Genomic DNA, 15418 nt, shown 5'->3' on the forward strand with positions numbered 1-15418 from the left:
TCATCTTACTGTAAAAGTCAAGTTTCGTTGAATGTGAGAATATACACACTGTGTCTGTGTGGACTAAATAGGACCAAATTAACACATTTCTTATCCAATCAAATGTGACACCTAGTATTGAAAATGTTTCATTTTATTGTCATACAGCACTCATGAATGAAAATATATGTACATTAACAAGCAAAACAAAAATGTACAATTTAACACATGAGGAAAAAATGATATTACAGCTATTATCACATGTGCATTATTATTTTTGTGGGACACATGATGTCATAACAGTCCACAAATTCAAAAAAACTTCACTGACTATTTTGGTGTCCAACTGACCTGGGAAAAAGCATGTGAAGCGCACATACAAGCATCCAAACGGTAAAAACAAAAGGGGGACTGGAGAAACCATTGCCTCAATTCTTTATTTGACCTGGAGCTATTTCTTCAAGGGTCCTGACATTTTGCGTAGTCCCTTTATCCTGTAGAGCAGCCCGTTGACAAAATCCTAAGGAGCATGCACAAACAAGCTTGTAACCCCATTGACCTTTTTCTCTAATGAACATGCATGTACACATATCCACGTTTTACAGCTTACATAAACATTGACATTTAAATTTATCGACTATGTAGTCCTAAATTGATCTAACATGCACGTATTAGCAATACAGTATGGGAGGATACAGATGTGATTTTTAACTTCTCACCTCAATTGGCTTCCTGCATTCTTGCAACAACTCCTGAAAGCAGAAGAAAAAAAAAACGAGAACATGTTAGGTATTTCTGAACTGGGAATAAAATCTTACCATGATCCATCCATCCAATAATGGACCCTTATGTTCAACCCATGTTATTTGAAATTCTATCCAAAGACATTATCAACAATTATGTACCTGTACTCGCTTTCTTTGCCCTTCATCTGACAGCTCCAGGAGCTCATCTATGTCAATCTCCAATTCTGGAATATCTTCTTCCTGCAAAAGAATAATAAAAGTTGTTTCTGCATCTCTATTCCAAATCCCTCTATTACCGACATGTGATGGACACAAAAGCTCACAGGGTACAATCCCATCCTAAATCCCTGTGAAAAGTCTCTCTATGACACTGAGCAAATCAGTGGGATGGAAATTATTGTCAACTAGAGCGTCAATGTTTCCACTGTCCCTGTTAAACCAAGACACGAATGTCGTGACTGACTATTACATTTAAAAAAAAAAAAAACAATTAAAATAGATTCAGTATATCACAAATGTGTCATCTACAAAATTTAACGACTTTAAAATACTGTAGAATGTCCTGAAAGGAAACTTGACCAGCAGTACATCCAGACTCAGCAGGTATACGCTCAAATTTGACAGGGCAGTTTGCTTTTCTGAGGGAATATTTTCCGGTTGGGAAGATTTCATTGCCGAAGAAGATTGGGCTTGGACGTTTCTCTGGATGATGAGAGAACTAATCAATGTGAAGTGCTGAGTGGAGGAGTGGATGGACCCTCTTCCTGGTCCCCCGTGCACCCTCTAATTGATACATGGTGCCGGGATGGACCCCTTGTTATTCTGCTTAGCTCTGCAGGGTTTCGGTGTGTGTGCATGTGTGTCTGTGTGTGTTTATTACTTTGGTTAATGATGCTCATTTCCTTGTTGTAAACTGACCAATTGATTGCATATCTAAAGGAAATATTTGTTTTTTTATTTTACTTTTACTTTTATTATCCATATAAAATAAAACATATTTTATTGCAATAATCCACAGTTGTGCATGCAATTCAATGCTAGAAAGCTCTGTATATTTTATTTTCTTAAAATGATTTAGTACCTTTACACACTACGTAGCATTATGTAAGCATTGGCAGAGGATCTTGTGATTAAGAATAATTCCTCAAAGTGTCAACTCAGCATCGGCGCGTGCAAGGAGAATAAAATAGTTGACTTTTTTCTGTGACCTTTCTACTGTGCAGTACTTCAACTTCAGCATTTTATACTGCACAACATGGCTGATTTATCTTCAGACGAGAAGAAATTGCATTTTAATGAGGTCTCTGAGCAGCATCTCAGTAGCACTTTCTGCAGTTGAAAGCAATATAATAAATGTTGAAGCTATTATTGGAATTTATGAATATCAAAGTCTTAGCTTCAGAAACCAACAGATGCAGTCACCTGAGCAATTGGATTCTGTCGTTTCGAGTGTTTTATCTCTTTTGTGACTCAAAACAAGAGCTTTATTATATTTGTTCAAAAACATATATGATCAGTCAGCGTACACATGTGTGGATGTTATTTTTATTAATTTTTGACCGATCAAAGTGTTCCTTTGTTGTCTTTTATGATGCAATGCTATTGGTTGAACACATTTTCCATTTTGTGGGTGTCCTGGCAAGTGACTATGAGCTACAAGGTCCGACCTCAGCAATATTCTACATATAAACATTAAATATGTTATCCTTGGAGGGCATTCAATTGAATATTTGTGGGGTGAAAAGGATTTGCAATTCTTTATTTTTTTACACTACCTCCCAACTTAATTGTAATTCGGGTTTTTATTTTAAACATTAAATATTTTATTTACCTAGCCCCAAGGAATCATTTCACCTTACAAATATTGCACATTTCAAACTTATAACTTACAGCTAGTCACTCATAATCGTGACTCTGGAAAGAAAACAAAGGGCCATCAAGACACGCTATGTTTTTACTGCCTTGATAATAAGGAAACCATGCCCAGGAAATAAAAATGTCACTGAAAATGCCGACATCATTTGAACTTATCAGAGTCCTTCTGCCTTTCCTGTTAGAAAGTAGGGCCCTATCTATTTTAGGCCCTACAACAGAATTACTGTCAATTAAATTGAGGAAATAAAAATTGATGTTGACACAGTAGTTTGAGAATAAAATTTTATCTGTCAGCATCCCCCAATGTTTGTATGCCAGTTGTATTATGATCGATTTAGCTTTAATGCTGCTGGACATTTCCCCTTTTCTACTGATCATACCTTCTATGAGGTTTACTATTTCTCTAAAGGTGTGAAGTTTGCAAAGAAGCTGGCCAAGGCAACGCTTGCATAAATTAGAGATGTGGTTAAATAATTTAGACAGCAATGCAAAGGGACTGTTGGTAAAAGGTTCCAAGCGGAAGACTCCAACCAACACAGCACGCTTTTTTTTTTGAGGAAATGCAAAATGTATGATAAACACTATAGCCATAATTCTGTACGCATATTCCAATATGATGATTCACAAGAAATATATGGGTGACATTAATGTGTCTTATATGGATGATTATTGTTTGTCAGATTCAATTGGGAGAAAGAAGAAGCGATTGTAACTTTGAAGATGCAATACAGGGATGGAATCTTTTTTTACTATTCGGCTTAATTTTCTGCAGAATTCTAAAGGAATAAATCAAATTCAACACAATGTTATGCAATATCCTGACTTAACTGATCATTATCATTGATCCAATTCTTCATCACAATTATAAACCATTAGATCTGTAAAATGAGCATGCAAATGTCAATATTTACTTTTAGGACATACTCCAACATTTCAGTCTGACCAAATATTGTAACTATTTATTCTGTCACTCTTTCAGTCGCCTCAATGAAAAAAAAAAATCTTTAAAAAGGTAGTTAACCCTTTTCGACAGAGTGGACAGCAATTTTATGAATTCCTAAAAAATTTCAATATGACTAATTTTATTAAACAACTTATTGCTGACAATGAAACCATGTAAGAATTATTATTTTATACAAAATATATAATCACTTAACCACTTATGTATTAAACAACACATTTATTTTACATGCTATTTTAGACCAGGGGACAAAGATGAATACTTTCCTTATTTCCAACAATGCAAAAAAGTTCATCCTCTTTGTTAATATAACCAATAAATAACATTTTGTTGTCCCTGTCTAAATTAGCTCAGAGGAATGTAATGTTTTTATTATCAGTCAATTGGACAAAAGCGTAAACATGCCCTCCTCCATCACCCTGCCTTAGTGATGTTGTCATTAATCTGCATCGTCATTCCAAGCTAGCCAACGGAAATCCCTCTTTCCACCGCGCTGAGCTGCCACACGTGGGAGATGAGACATCTGTTGCCATGGTTTCCCCCTTGAGAGAATCCAATGCAAATCAATGTGCAGCCAGTGACATAATTGGATTGTGTCCCACGTTACAGAAGTGCAGTTGATGTGGATTGTGTTTCTGCATGTTAAAATCCACAGGGGCATCTTAGACGACTGATATTCTGTCACTTATTGAAATATTATAACACAGCTGAGAGTGCAGTAAAATCCGTGCATTTATGAAACAATCTCACGGGTAATCTCTCGTTATTGTCAATCTAAAATTACGCTGGATAAATGGGCACTGCCTCCACTGCTACGTGCATGTGTGCATGTGTCCATGAGTCTACCCCTTACCTCACAGTCAAAGAGCAGGTGCAGCTGTTCATCTATCCACTCTTCAATATCCAGCCTCCTCTGCAGGTCCTTGCGGTTATACTTGACGGTCAGCTTGCCAAGCTTGCGGTGCCCTGGCTCGTCGACTTTGCCCGTGGATTGGAACACCACTCTGGACTGGGTGTTTGCCTCTGACGCCATGGTTGCCACGGCCTCAGGAGACCCGTGGAAACACACCAAGTTCTCTCTGTCACGCACACACATGCACACACACAAGTATACACACACAGGCAAGCGGCCCACTCTATGTCCGTATATGTATTTCCTCGTGTTCAATGTCTACCTTCTCTGTAACACTGACTCTGACTCACACTGCTTGTCCTGCTCTCTCTCTTTCTCTGTGAAGCTCTTGTTCTCGCCTCCTCTCGCAACACCCACTGCCTGCACTGTGTGGACGATGAAACCTGATACGCCTCTGTGTGTGTATGCCACTTTATATGACAGGGTGTGTGTTTGCTGTACTGCAAGAGCATAGGTCAGTCCCAGCCAATAAAAAAAAAAAAAACACTGTGGCGAGACTAATCAGCAAGGGCAATGAAGTGACTAAAAATAGTCAACAATAGTCAAAAATTCTCTTAAAGATTTTATTCCATTTTATTGTTGTATACAAAATCTATGGATCTTTGGAATCAAATTGGCCTCATTGGTTACAAGGCTTTTAATAATAATAATAAAAAAATAACACTGTGGATCATAGTGGATCTTAATAAAATATATGCATACATTTTGGTACTCTTCCATTATTAAATGAATAATGTACAATGGTCATGGAAAAAAAAACTTCTATCCATATAAAATTTAAGGTTCTGCTGGTTGGCCAAACATGCCGCTGAATTATTCAAGGCCTTCAGCAGATCACCTTTTCTGCTACTCACATTCATTCATCTGATATTATGCTACTTAGTTCTGCAACGTTAAGGACCAAAGATAGGTTTCTAAATCCTGTTGCGAAATATACATTATGACGTCATAGTTCACGTGCCAACTTCTAGTTTCCCCTTGGGAATTTTGTGTGATGATGTAAATCATGACTCAAATCATGAGTCAGCTCCAAATGAAGTAATGTGCTGTATGTGTTTTGATATTTTAACGAAGAAGCGAGACAAACAAACATTTTAAACGCATAAACTGTTTAGGATTTGTAGCCTCTTTCAATGCAGCCAGTATTGCCACCTTTTGGAATAAAGCATGAAATGCACCCAGGGCTGTTATTCAACTGATTATTTGAATCCAGGTGTGTTGGAGGAGGGAAATATCCAAAACATGCAGGATAGTTTCCCTCCGGGATCTGAGTTCGATACCGATGCCACTTAAATGCATACTCTAAAAGAGAACAAGGTGTTAAAGACACAACGTACTTTTGTAATGCTGATTTTCGGACTAAAATGAAGGAACAAAAAATGCATCGGTGCATAATGATGAAATTATTTCATGTTTTCATTGAGCTGCATGCAAAACAATAGAACAGCAGGGTGATGCAATATGGCTCCACTCCACTGCAAAAAAAAAAAAAAAAAAAAATACGCACCAATAAATATTTGAGTTATGTTCCAGGAGAAAACCAATTTCACAATTCAAATCCGTTTTTTGTTATCACCCTACCAAGTCTTGTCACAACATGCTAAAAAACATTCATACTGTTGATCATGGGTCACCTACAAGGTTAGATTAAAAAAAATACTCTGTAAATATTTAAATTTGCAAATGCTGAACATGCAATGTAAATGAGTGCTATACTGTATTTGTATTTATATTAAATATATTGTATTTGGTATTTTAAGAGAGAGAGAGAGAGAGAGAGAGAGAGAGCGAGAGCGAGAGCGAGAGCGAGAGCGAGAGAGAGAGAGAGAGAGAGAGAGAGAGAGAGAGAGAGAGAGAGAGAGAGAGAGAGAGAGAGAGAGAGAGAGAGAGAGAGAGAGAGAAGGGCGTGGCATGATCCGGAGTAGAATTTCACTTCCTCTCAGACAGGTGAGTGATATTGAGTCACTTGGTTAGTGTCGTCACACGCCACAGCTCTTTGGAGTGATCAAACTTTGGAGACTCATTCACGCAACTGTCACGCACTGAAAGGCTCGGCAGGACTTCGCTCTTTGTGGATGTTCTTCTTTTTCATTTCTTTGTTTTTTTTTGTGCGTGTGAAAAGGTAACCCGTGTCTGCCTTTACCCTTCGCGGCCCATAGCTCTCAGGAAGACATTTGTAGTTAATTATTGGCCTCGGTTTCGGTTACAGGTGGCGCTCGAAATCCCATTTGAATTATAGGAGGACTTTATTTTTATTATTATTTAAGTGTTATTATGGATCGGTGGTCCCAGGTGGTTCTACTGGTGTTTTTGGGATGCGCCTCTTGTCAGGAGACAGGCGAGGTGTGTTTGGCTAAATTCAAGAAAGGACGGGAGGATTTTGTGCTGGACGTCGACGAATCCGTCAACGACGGGGCGATCTTCATCTCAGCACCGACATTGGTGCGCTCAAGGGACTGTGTGGTGGCTTGCTGCAAGGAGCCAACGTGCAATGTGGCCTTCATGCAAGGAGGTGCGGAGGAGAACTCCATCAAATCCTGCTTCCTCTTCAACTGCCTCTACAAGCAAAAGTACGCCTGTCGCTTTGTCAGGAAGAAAGGTTACTACAACTACATCCTGGACTCCCTCTATGAGAGCTACCTGGAGGTGGATCTCCCACCAAGTAAGACTGCATGCAAGGTCATACACGCACGGGTCATACTATAAAATAAAAATAATTATTATCATATATATATAGATATATAGATATATCTATATATATATCGGCAACATCTGCAAAAGAGGTTGTTATTCAGCAACGATATAAAAAGTCTCATTCACCTTTGTTTTAAACTCACTTTTTGTGAGAGAACTAGAAATTTATGGGCGAGTAGAGGATCAAAAGGTATTCTATTGTCCTAATAAGTTTTAGTAAAAACCCAACTGTCTGCAAATAAAAATGATGATGTTGTTAGTTCCACTAGTTCATCCAGTAGTCTGTTTGCACTCACAATATGTGAGGCAACATAACTAAAACATTCACTTCAGCATGTTCTCACACGCCAAGTCCTCATGGCCCCCGGTGTACTGTTTGGTTTCTCATCTACCGCAGCGTCATTTTACTTGTGAATGTGTTGCGCAGTATGAGCCTGTAACAGGATTTAATTGGAATTGTTGTGCATTCCGTGGTTGTGTAATAATCTCAAATTGTTACCAATGATGTCTCACTCCAGAGGAAACCGACCGTCCACCGATGGCAAATGGAGGCCAGGACCGTGTAGTCCAGCCTCAGGAAAGCGTCACATTGAACGGCTTGGAGAGCAAAGATGACAAAAAGATCGTGTCTTTTGTGTGGAAAATGCTCACCGAGTATCCCTACGCTGTTATTGAGGTGAGTCCATTTTAATTGCTTTAAATTCTTAGAAAGTGATGCATCTTGATGGTGGCCATGGCATTTTGTTTATATAGAAAACAGGTTTTGATGACCAGATTATCGTGTCCAATCTGACGTCGGGAATGTACAAATTCCAATTGACCGTCACGGACACTGTTGGTCAGTCGGACTCGACCCAAGTCAGTGTTTTGGTTCTTACACCTGAACAGTCAGAACGTAAGTATCAATTCTCAACTTTTCTGTCACATTACACATGAGTCAATATCACCTGAAGGGGCCTTTGAGATTTCTCCATTATGATTTCTGAGCTTTTCGATTTAATTTGACATTGTTTTTTTTTAAGCAGACAATGTAGGATGTACATCCAAACAACAAAATACATGGTGGACAGTCACAGGGGGAACATTTTTTTGTCTAATATCAGTAACATGACTCCATTAGCAAGATGGTTGTGTGCTGTTTAATAAATATATTAAGAATTTCTGAAAAAAAATCTATAAATTAATATTTCAATGCGACAGAGTGGACATGTTAAGCTTGACAAGATTCAGTTTCATACATATGATGAAAATTGTGAAACAAGTGTAAATATTCAATATTTATTTCGGAAAGAGAAAATGCTGGTTGTAGTGCCACTGAAGTCACCACAGGATTTCTTAAAGGTGGCACTTAGAACATCATTATTTTATGACAGGGTGGACATGCAAATGGTCAATATGATCATTACCGTATTTTTCGGACTATAAGGCACACCGGACTATAAGGCGCACCTTCAATGAATGGCCCATTTTAAAACTTTGTCCTTATATAAGGCGCACCGGACTATAAGGCGCACCATTAATGCATCATGTCAGATTTTTAATCCAAATCAAATCATTCTCCGTTTTATCTAACTTCAGACGCAACAAATTACTTTATAATGACAATAATGATCCATAGTCTTTTTGATTCATGATTCATAGTCTTCAGCTCCCTCCAAGGGCCACTTATGATTGATTTCATGACATAATGCTTCGGGTCAGTTTAAATTTAGGAATTTGGTCCATATATAAGGCGCACCGTCGGCTTTTGAGAAAATTGTAGGTTTTTAGGTGCGCCTTATAGTCTGGAAAATACTGTATATTATATCAATATGACACTCCAAAAAACTAGTCAATTAATTTTTTTGAGGGTATGGAGGAAGATGAACAAGGTTTTAACTACTTTTTCTCATGACATGTTGACATGTCTTTTGAGCCCCCTCAGAGTCGCCTGCGTGTTTCATGTTGAGACAATGCCTTGATGCTCATGTACTTTCCTTGGGGCTTTTTTTTTGTACCTACCCTTTTCCCATTCGCTTCACATTTCTGTTTGTTTTACTCTTTACCCTCTTTTCCAAGCCAACCTGAATACTTCTCAAGGGGTGACCTTTTCGTTGTTCTTCCATTGTGTAGTCTGTCTTTTAATGTGATGAAACCTGTCAAGACTTGTTGACTTAATTCCTACAGGCCGAATGATAGAACGCTTTTTTTGATAAGAGAACTGGAACGTGTTCTGACCTCTTTAGTCTCCTCTTCCTTTGTATTGTGTGTACTATCAACGTAATTTCCTCATTGATGTTCATGGTTACGTTTGAGATCTTTTAAAACGGAAGTGAGGAGCGTATATGGTACACTCCCACTCCCTCCACCCCCCCAACTCAACAAAACCTGTCTGTCTGGTTTCAGCTAAGGTTTCGTAAACGAAAACACTCCAATCATCCTCTGTCAATTGAAAGTCATTAGAGCTCTTTTTACATTGGTGGTAAATTAATGTATTTGATCTAAGTGGTTTAAAGTAAGTGCACATTGTGGGATTAATGTAAGGGATTCAGCAATTCAGTTAAATTATCCATTAACAGGTTGTTTGGAATGTGGATGTGCGTAGTGGGAGTGTGTGTGTGTGTGTGTGTGTGTGTGTGGTCTGCCAAGTTTCATTCAAGTGACTGTTCAAGTAAAGAGTATCACTAACCTCACTTTTTAACGTCATATAAATTCACAGATGTTATCAAGCATCTGTAGAAAGAAAAAGGAAATCATTTAAGAAAAAATAAATGAAGAAAAAAGAAATAAGAAAATAGTTAAGGAAAAAGAAAAAAATTGAAGAAAAAAGAAATAGTGATGTAGAAATAATTTAATTGTGTACTTCCTAACTGAGCTGTTAGGAGACTTGACAAGAGAATTAACTGCAGTATTGTTTGTATGTTTGTATTATAGTAATTTTTGAATATATTTTTTAATCAAGTCTGTTTTTCACTACCTGTTTTTTTAGTTGAAATTTAAATTTTTTCTATCAATGAAATGTTGTGTAATGTCCAAGTCATTCATGAATATGAAGAAAATCGTAGCTATAGTTTTGAGTTTAGATCTTCTGATATATAGTCAAGGCAGCTCTTTGTACGATGAGTAAAGTCTGTCTCATCTGCCAGACAGCCCCACACTGACAAACCAGATCTTTTTATGTGCCCCATAAACAAGCTTCCTTCTTTTACATTGCTATAATACACAACGGCGTCTTGTGTAGTCTCTACTTTTTAAAGTAGACGGCACAATTGTTGAATGTTAGAAAGTGCAACAAAAAAATAAGAAAAACACCTAGATCAGGTTTCAGACACACTAACATTTGTTGTTGATGTCTGGTGTACATCGAATCTAAGACTAACATGAGTGAGTCATAAGTCGTCATGTTTTCAGAATGGTTTCATGTTTCTAAGGAAAGAACAATTAAAATATGATCAACTAACATTTACCCTTGCACCCTGCAGATCACTGCATGGCTCCGAAGAAGATCGGACCATGTCGTGGCGCTTTTCCTCGGTGGCACTACAATGCCGCATCGCAGAAGTGCGAGGAGTTTACCTTTGGTGGCTGCAGGGAAAACCTCAACAACTATCTTTCGAAAGACGAGTGCACAAACGCATGCTATGGCACGGGTAAGTTTGCGTTCCTTTCCGATCATGACTTCACCGTGGAGGGATTATTTGTCATTCTGAGCGACATTTTTATTGTGGCTATACAGTCCATGTCTCCGTAACAGGCTTGGCTACATTTTGCTTTTAAATGGCAGATGAAGCTGTTTGCAAATGTTTTCATGTATTCAAAATATATGGTTGCTGGGAACAGCAATTTGTGGCTCAGCAACTTGAAAACAAGACTTTGACTAATATTTTCCTGTCAACCGTAACTCGATTCTGATTGGCCTCGTGCAAATGATATGACTGAAATTTAGTCTCCTCTCCACTGCACACCAAGCAATTAAGCACTGCACATTTAAAGACGTGCTGTCACTGAAATGTCTTAAACACATTTAAAATAATACTAAACTTGGTTGAAAATGTCTAGAAGTCTGCTCTCCCTAATTATAACTCCAACGCACCAACCAGAAAGGAAGCGTCTGCTTCACTTGGGACAAATACACCTGAAATGAGCAGTCCAATAACCGCCTGGGCCACTGAAGTACCCAGATTTTTTTTTAACATTAATTCTGTTTTTCTTTCTTTCGCTTCTTCAGAAAAAAAGGGCAGCGGTAGAGGTTTACCACTTCCAGATCAGCGAGGTATGTCACAATCACACGTACTGACATTTATTTTCCTTTGTTAAGCATTCGATATCCTAGACTGTGTATTTCTTAATGCTGATTTCTGTGTTCCATGGCAGAAAAGTGTGGCGTTCCATGCACTGCCGGGCAGTTCACCTGTGCAAACGGCTGCTGTTTGGAACCAGGCTTGGAGTGCGACTCAATCGCTCAGTGTAGCGACAGCTCAGATGAGCAAAAATGCAAGGACTGTAAGAATCCGTTTTTATTTTTAAAACTCATTGAGCTCACTCAATATTGGTTTCCCTTTATTCATATATTTTGTTTTATGTCAGTGGACAACACATTTCAGATTTTGCTGAAGATTCCAGTGGATGAGCAAAAAGGTATTTATTTTTTTTGTAAAGAAGATTGTAGTAGTAGTTTGATTTATGATCATTTAATTTTCATTTCTTGTTGTCAGTGCGCTGCACTGAGCCTCCAGAGACAGGCAGCTGCAGGGACACTCTCACGAAGTGGTACTACAATCCTCTGAAGCAGGCCTGTAGTCGCTTCAACTACGGTGGTTGCCAGGGAAACGAAAACAGATTTGACTCAAAGGAAGCCTGTCTGAAGGTCTGCAGAGGGGTGACAGGTGACTAGTCTCCATCAAGATTTATTTTAGTGATTTACGAAAATTAAAGTTGAAAAAACATTTTCGGTAATAAAATAAATACATTTTTAAAAAAGAATATTTTAAAAAAAAATTATGAACTGAAACTTTGCCAACTATAATTAGAAATAAACTAAAACCAAGCATTTTCTCCCAGAAAACATGCAAAGAAATTTCAAAAAGTTTCATTAAAGTTTTCATTAAAACTAACTAAATTTGAAAACCAAAATTACAACAAAATGAAAAATGCACTGATGAAGAATCTGAAACTATTAAACTTGGTATACTCTATAAAACACGCCTACAGTATGTAACATTCCTGTCAGTCAATCCACCATTTATTTTCCTTTAGCACTTAAACCCTATTGTTGAAGTCGAGTTTGAGTTTGGATTAGTTTTGCCAACATTTTCTTTTACCGCAGGTTATTTCCCTTGATTGGAGAAACTGGCAAAATTTGATAGCCTTGAGGCTTGGTATAACAGGAAAAGTGTTTATTAGTATTAAAATGTAGTTGGCGTAGGTTAAAATAAATTTACCTCGTACCTCATTTTGTACATGTACAATTGCATGTATGCAAATGCATGCATGAGGGCTATCAAAACTTAAATTTGCTTATTATTGTAATTGCTGTTTGGTTTCCCCTCATATACTAGCTTCATCTTAAAGCAGCAAACTTTCATCGAGCTGGTACTTCAAAATTCAGTCTCTTGCGCAATGTGTCCACCCCCATTGCAAAAACCAAAATATTTACTAGTCAGTAATGATTTAAGCATCAGCCTTGATTGTGTCAGTCGGAATGAAATAAGGTCCCAGATAGGTTAAGTTCACTCTAGCTCAGCATTCCTCAAATGGAAGGGAGTAGTTTTACATCTTTGTCAGTTTACTTAACAAATTTATAACCATTGAAAGGCTGCGATATTTGCCTCAAATGAAGCCAGAACAACGAACAGTGCAGAATCTGTTTTGCCTGCAAAATGTCCAAGTCAAATTCAATTCACTTGTTTTTACTGCTCTTTTAACCTGTTGTTTTTTTTCCCCTCAAGAAAAAGATGTGTTTGCAAGAAAAGCAGAGTTCGAGCGAAGAGTGTCGAGTAGTCAAACAAGTATGTAACTCTGCTTGTTTTTGCAAAAATAAGCACCCCCCCTCCGACCTGGCCCATCAAATGAACCATTGCTCCCTTTATTTGTACAGGTGTTATAGCAATAGCGGTTGTCCTGGCTGTAGGCATCGTCATCATATTGGCCGTCCTCTTGTATTGCTTCATGAAGGGAAAGAAAAAGTCGTCACAGCACCACCGTGTGCCTGTCAACAACGCGCCGCTCACCTCCATAGAAGACAGGGAGCATCTTGTCTACAACAGTACCACCAAGCCCATCTGACACCGCTCTCCATGTAATAGATGAGAGCAAACTGCAGAGCCGTCATTTGCTGAATGAACTCTGATTGACGAGAGAGGCAACAATGTCTTTTCACGCTCCGTGTGTAAAGTTTTTAAAGGTAAAATGTACAGGCGGCAATGTCTTGCAAAAGGCAAGTGTGATGTTATTTTGTTTTAACACTGTCTCGTGGACTAACAGTTTCTATTTAGAGTAACAGGGAAATCGAGCCATTTCATCTGTTAGATTAACTGTATACTTAATCTACGCCAGGTTCATAATAGTCTGTTATTCCAAAGTAAAATGTGCTTTTAATATACTGACATCTATACTATATTTTAACTTCTACTTCTTAGCCCCTTGGATAATCTGAATAATATAGGAATAATGCATAATCATAATAGAATTTATAGAATGTCTCGTTTTTAAACATGTTTTTATAACAAGCTTAATGTATGCTAATATACTTAAATAAAGCATCCTTGCTTATCACTTTACACAAGTGATTGTCTTAAGCAGTGTCATGACAGTTAAGCCAAATAAAATAATTACCTCAACATTTATCTTTCATCTTGAGTATTGCTGTGCATAAGAAATTGGCTTATGGGTTATTTTCTGAATCATAGAATACTTGATCCATGCACCCAAAAATAAGGTTGTTAATATTCCAAGGTTGTCTGGTCACTATTGATTATTACATCAATTGAATTTTGAGGTCAAATTTCATTTTACATTAAGTGTACTACAAATCATTTCCCCTTCGATTACTGTTAACGATTTATTGTAATTGTTTAGTTAATAAAAAAGAAAGCGATTCACCTAACATTTTGTAACTCATTCAGTTGCTAGTTACACTCATTGTTTTCACAGTCCTCCCGTTGGGCCAAGTTATCAAAATGCCATATATTTGACAGAAAAAAACCCTCAGATTATTATTTTTTTTTTTACAATTTAAATTAAATTAGTGCTTCTGCTTTTAGCAGACTCTTATTTATTTACATTTTCTACGACTACTTAAGTCACGATTACACTGGACGCTTATCATTTCCCATTTTGGCCAGCAGGCGGCAGTATTGGTGCGTTGACTGATCACAATAAACGTGAGTTTTGAAGTTGTGGTATTTTCTTATCGCTCAGAACAACTTTCATACTTTTTCTTTTATTATTTTAGTGATGGAGCCTCACTACTTTTTTAAACAATGAAAGTTGCACTTTCCTATTCTCCGAGGTTTCTCGATGAGACATTAAGCTTAATAGTCTAGCATAGTCTTGCATGAAAGGAAAAAAAGCAGATAATGAAAAGTAAAAGCAAAAACGCCCTATTCTTTCATCAGGCTCACATAAATTATCACCCAGCTCAACTAATTCACTTGAAGTCCTCTTTTGTGCAACAAAGTTTCAGATGACCTGACCCTCATAAATGGAATTGTATGCGTTTCACTTGGTGGTTTTGTCTATTCACAACGCTGCCAAAGACATTGCTTTTACAAAATAGTACTGTGAGAAAAAAAATCATTATATCATACACACTCCAATATTACAAAAACGCGTTTTTATGCAAGCGTTTGTGTTTTTATGTTTTTATTAAATTGTGTTTTCATTTCAAAACCAAACGGGGGCAAATTTGGTTGGCGTTTAATATATGAATGTAAAGGAACAAAATTGCATTAAGTAATAAGGTACATGGCTAATATAGGATATTATTTTGCATTACATGCAAGATATTAGGAGGAAAATACAACGGAGATGTCAAAAGCAGTCGTCACTCTGCTGTGTTCAAAGTCCTCGTATATTTCATTATCTACAGTCACCTTGTGGAAGAATCCTAAAATATGTATTTATTTACAAATTCACATTTACAATATTTTATTTCATAGCCATTTAATACTCTTGAGCTCACCAATGTTGACTTTTTTTTCTACCGTTTCACACGTTGGTTTAGATTTTTCCGATATAACATGAACGCAACGGCTAGACTGCTGCTCTTGC

The 15418-nt window shown here is 37.5% G+C and overlaps 2 protein-coding genes across 3 annotated transcripts; one reads left to right on the forward strand and one right to left on the reverse strand.

Annotated features, from left to right (window-relative positions):
* Window positions 1-112: 112 nt before the first annotated feature.
* Window positions 113-4855, reverse strand: ppp1r14d (protein phosphatase 1 regulatory inhibitor subunit 14D). 2 transcript variants are annotated; one of them, XM_049740082.1, is made up of 5 exons: window positions 4737-4854; window positions 4415-4640; window positions 885-965; window positions 699-731; window positions 113-499 (listed from the first exon to the last, which is right to left on the reverse strand). In XM_049740082.1, exons 2-5 carry the CDS (start codon window positions 4592-4594, stop codon window positions 431-433), a joined length of 363 nt encoding a protein of 120 aa, XP_049596039.1. In that variant the 5' UTR covers window positions 4595-4640; window positions 4737-4854; the 3' UTR covers window positions 113-430. The 2 variants fall into 2 exon arrangements, with proteins under 2 accessions (XP_049596039.1, XP_049596038.1); XM_049740081.2 differs by having other exon boundaries at window positions 4415-4855.
* Window positions 4856-6428: 1573 nt separating this feature from the next.
* On the forward strand, window positions 6429-14252 carry spint1a (serine peptidase inhibitor, Kunitz type 1 a). The gene is made up of 10 exons (XM_049741532.2): window positions 6429-7136; window positions 7687-7844; window positions 7922-8063; window positions 10630-10797; window positions 11376-11420; window positions 11522-11650; window positions 11735-11785; window positions 11863-12033; window positions 13096-13155; window positions 13245-14252. Exons 1-10 carry the CDS (start codon window positions 6749-6751, stop codon window positions 13430-13432), a joined length of 1500 nt encoding a protein of 499 aa, XP_049597489.1. The 5' UTR covers window positions 6429-6748; the 3' UTR covers window positions 13433-14252.
* The last annotated feature ends 1166 nt before the right edge of the window (window positions 14253-15418 follow it).

The sequence above is a fragment of the Syngnathus scovelli genome, chromosome 14, assembly GCF_024217435.2.
Source record: "Syngnathus scovelli strain Florida chromosome 14, RoL_Ssco_1.2, whole genome shotgun sequence".
Classification (NCBI taxonomy): domain Eukaryota; kingdom Metazoa; phylum Chordata; class Actinopteri; order Syngnathiformes; family Syngnathidae; genus Syngnathus; species Syngnathus scovelli.

Bases quoted from the DNA above. Each gene is read 5' to 3' on its own strand.
- spint1a (XM_049741532.2), top strand. From the start codon at position 6,749: ATGGATCGGTGGTCCCAGGTGGTTCTACTGGTGTTTTTGGGATGCGCC. The intron at 8,064-10,629 runs GTAAGTATCAAT...TGCACCCTGCAG, and splicing joins TACACCTGAACAGTCAGAAC to ATCACTGCATGGCTCCGAAG. The intron at 11,651-11,734 runs GTAAGAATCCGT...GTTTTATGTCAG, and splicing joins TGAGCAAAAATGCAAGGACT to TGGACAACACATTTCAGATT.
- ppp1r14d (XM_049740081.2), bottom strand. From the start codon at position 4,657: ATGTGTGTGCGTGACAGAGAGAACTTGGTGTGTTTCCACGGGTCTCCT. The intron at 966-4,414 runs GTAAGGGGTAGA...ATTCTTTTGCAG, and splicing joins ACCTGCTCTTTGACTGTGAG to GAAGAAGATATTCCAGAATT. The intron at 732-884 runs GTACATAATTGT...TTCTGCTTTCAG, and splicing joins GGCAAAGAAAGCGAGTACAG to GAGTTGTTGCAAGAATGCAG.